The 3,832-nt window shown below is 30.7% G+C and overlaps 1 protein-coding gene across 1 annotated transcript in view; it reads left to right on the top strand.

Moving 5' to 3' along the window:
- LOC105462781 (macrophage erythroblast attacher) overlaps positions 1-3,161 on the top strand; it is an 11,457-nt gene extending 8,296 nt beyond the window's left edge. The window contains exons 2-5 of the mRNA XM_011709634.1: positions 6-240; positions 839-1,151; positions 1,298-1,607; positions 2,037-3,161. Of these exons, the coding sequence (XP_011707936.1) occupies positions 6-240; positions 839-1,151; positions 1,298-1,607; positions 2,037-2,138 (960 nt within the window). The 3' untranslated portion in view covers positions 2,139-3,161. The remainder of the gene's footprint in view (positions 1-5; positions 241-838; positions 1,152-1,297; positions 1,608-2,036) is intronic.
- Positions 3,162-3,832: the final 671 nt, after the last annotated feature.

Below are 3,832 nucleotides of genomic sequence, written 5' to 3'. Positions count from 1 at the left end.
TGCAGGTCTTAAAGCGTAAAGCTCAGGAATCCATAGCGGAGGAATTGCAAGCGGGCATGGTGTGCAAAAGAAGATTGGATCACTTGAAAGATCACGCTAATACCTCTCGGAGTGCTGTAAACCAGTGGAGACGACAGAGACTAGACAGAATGTTAGTGGAATATTTTCTTCGTAAGGGATACTACAAAACGGCAACTAAGCTGGCAGATAGCAGCGAGCTTAGAGATCTGACAAATATTGGTATGTAATTTAATGATATTGTGTATACATTAGTACTATATTAGTCGATGGCAATAAAGTCATAATAATAATAATAATTACACTTTGCTTACCTAAAAGAATGATATATCAATTTGCAATTATATTAATTGTAATTAGAAAATTAAAGCTTCACAAAAATATTTAATAGGAGAAAAAGAAAGAAATAGAATCGTACAATTAATATATACCATTAATTAAAATTTCTAAAACCAAAAATACAGAATAGTATTGCATAAAATACTGAATATAATTACAATACAATACAATACAATACAATATTTATTTGGAATGCTTATATATACTATATATACTATGTATACATACTATAGTATGTATACTATACATACATATAGCAATACTATGCATACATTTAAAATTTTTATTAATTTAGTTAGAATCGTACATCATAATATTTAGGTAAAACAAAGAAAATGAGGGCGAATATATGTGTTGAAAAAATAGACGAGAGAGACAGACGAGTTCAAGAGAAAATATCTTTTAGAGTCAAGTTTCTAAAATTTTATAAATACAAGAAAAAAATTCTCTGCCACTCTTCAATATCTTATAACAATTGCAGATGTATTTATGGTATCGAGAGAGGTGGAGAAATCTTTGGCCAATCATGAAACCGCAAGATGCATTGGTTGGTGCCATGATAATCGCTCAAAGTTACGAAAACTAGGCAGTACTATGGAGTTCAATTTGCGCGTGCAGGAATTTATCGAATTAGTGCGAACTGACAGACGGCTCGATGCTGTGAAGCACGCTCGCAAGTACTTTGCCAATTATGACGAGTATCAGCTGCAGGAGATCCAGTGTTGCATGGGCCAGTTGGCCTTCCCAGCCCACGCATACTTGAGTCCCTATAAAGATCTACTGGACGAAAAGAGGTTTGCAATTGCTACTTACATTTGCCGGTTACAAATATATCGTCATTTAATTCGTTATACAAAGTTATTAAAAAATGTATAACGTGAGAATTATAATTTGTTCAATTCATATAAATGAATAATAATTTATAAAAATTTTTCTACAGGTGGGACAAGCTCATCGAGACATTTCGGCAGGAAAACTACAGATTATTTCAATTGGCGAGTCAGAGCGTATTCACGGTAGCTCTGCAGGCCGGCTTGTCGGCTCTTAAGACTCCCCAATGTTACAGCGCGAATAAGGAAGGCCGAAATCCTAGCTGTCCAGTCTGCAACGAAGCGTTAAATGAATTAGCTGCACCATTGCCTTTCGCCCATTGCTCGCAATCGCGACTCGTTTGTAGCATAAGCGGAAAACCGCTGAACGAGTATAACCAGCCTATGATGATGCCGAATGGATATGTGTATGGTGAACAAGTAAGTTAAATAATAATTGTAAATTATAGCTTTTAAAATTTCAATTTAAAGTATTAAAGAATAATGTTACAATATATAACGTAAAGATATAATCAATTTTACATGTAGGGTATTGAAGTAATTTCGAATAAAAAGTGCTATACTTATTAGAATATTAAATGTATTATACGAGGAAGATTTATGCATGCATTACGTATTCATGTGCATGTGTATTATACATATTAATTTTAGGCTGATGTGCATATTTTATGTACTAATTACAAATATGTATTTTTTTTATGATTTAATTTTTTATGATTTGATGTATTTGACAAAAAATTTAATTTTAATTATCTATATGATTAAATATATTAAATACCTCAAATTTCTTAGACGATATTTGATTGTGTCTTTTTAATGCGCCAATGTTCGCACTTATTTTTGTTGTAGGCATTGGAAAAAATGGCTCAAGAAAATAACGGCACAGTGATCTGCCCAAAGACCAAAGAAGTATTTCCATATAAAAAGATCGAAAAGGTTTACGTAATGTAAACTTATGCATTGACACAAAGTATATACATTGTACTATATGCTTAACGCTTATGTTGGCCCTCCTCCTTGCTCCAATCTCTCTCTGTTATTTAATAATAATTAAATGTAGACTACGGATATCACTGGAACGAAATAACATTTCTATTTTTAAGGAAAACTTGATCGACTTATTCACATCCATCCTGTATAAAAAAATATGTAAGGTGACAATTATTATTATTGTTTGTTGTCGTATGGTATCAGTTAATTATTTGTTAACGGGGTGAGATTAGTCTTTATTCATTTATTTAACTTTCTTTCTACAATAAATTGAACAATTCAAACTGTTTCCATAAATCTACTTATTCATAAAACGCAACCACGAATTTCTTATCTTATAAGGTCTTTACATATGCAGGGTTTATCAGAATTTATATTTTGTATCCGCGAACCGCGAATGAAAAAAATCGGTTTTCCAGATATCGAATAAAACGATGCACTAAAATGTAAAAGTGTAAAATGTATAATATTAAAAATTCTCTGATGTTGAATTTTAAGAATGCGTAAATTCAATTAACTTAATTCATAAAATTAAATTTCTCTTCCAAAAATTAAATTTTAAAAGAGTCAGACAATAGGAAACGAATTATTTCTCAATAATATTCGAAAAATAATTTCACAATTCAATATATTTATAATCGAGAGGTCAATTTGTTAATCACACCCTGCATATCTGTATGTATAATTAGTTAATGTATTGTGCATACATTCCAACATAGAAACGATAAAGCTCCTGACAAAGCAGTGATAATGTACGAATCAACCTTACAACTTATATACCTTATACTTTAAAGGCTTGTATCATTTTTATGTAGAAATGAATGCGCATATTTAAATCTTATGTATAATGTATAATACTAATGCGTGAATATTTTTAAGAGATCGCTTAAAATCTAAACGGTACGATATATGCGCGAAACAATCTGTCGAATGAAATTTATTCGTGTGACCGAGAATCCATATAAAAATATTTTATCTACTCTATCAATTTCTTTTTCTCTTTTCTTCCTTAAATTCAAGTGAGTCTTTCGATTCCATTTGAATTATTTATCGAATTCCCTTGATCATTTATTGTCTGCTGTTCTATATGGAGGATTGTCCTTGTAGGAATTCTCAGAATGCATTTTAGAATTGTCATTTTCAGTCTGATAAGATAACGAGGTAAGAAATTCCATTATTTTTTCTTAATGAAATTATGAGTAGAAACCACGCATTTTCAATTGCAACGCAGTGATTCTATGAGACAACTTATTTATTATTTTACAACTATATCTTTTTGGAGACAACTTATACATATAATGTTGTAATCTATTCAATAATCAATTAATCTAATTAAATTTATCGGATTGTAGATATGTGTAATCTAATTTATTTAATTCTTAGAATCACTGTATCACAACTGAGAAAGTTTCTTTTCTTCAAATGCATTCATAGTATAATTTGTTACATCGATTAGAAAAGGCTGAGTCGAAAACGTGTGAAAGAGATAATGGATTGATTATCGTTATGCACAATAAGTTGATAAAGATAATGTGTTATATATGGAGCTTACACCTTAGCATAATTGAAAATGCATGTGTAAATGCGATCGAATAAAATTCGCATTTCCGCTGAATATATACCACATCTTATTCAGTGTTCCTAAAAGTATTTCG

Source organism: Wasmannia auropunctata, unplaced genomic scaffold (assembly GCF_000956235.1).
Source record: "Wasmannia auropunctata unplaced genomic scaffold, wasmannia.A_1.0 LD336095.1, whole genome shotgun sequence".
NCBI classification, from domain to species: domain Eukaryota; kingdom Metazoa; phylum Arthropoda; class Insecta; order Hymenoptera; family Formicidae; genus Wasmannia; species Wasmannia auropunctata.
This window is presented reverse-complemented; position numbering and strand designations above follow the sequence as displayed.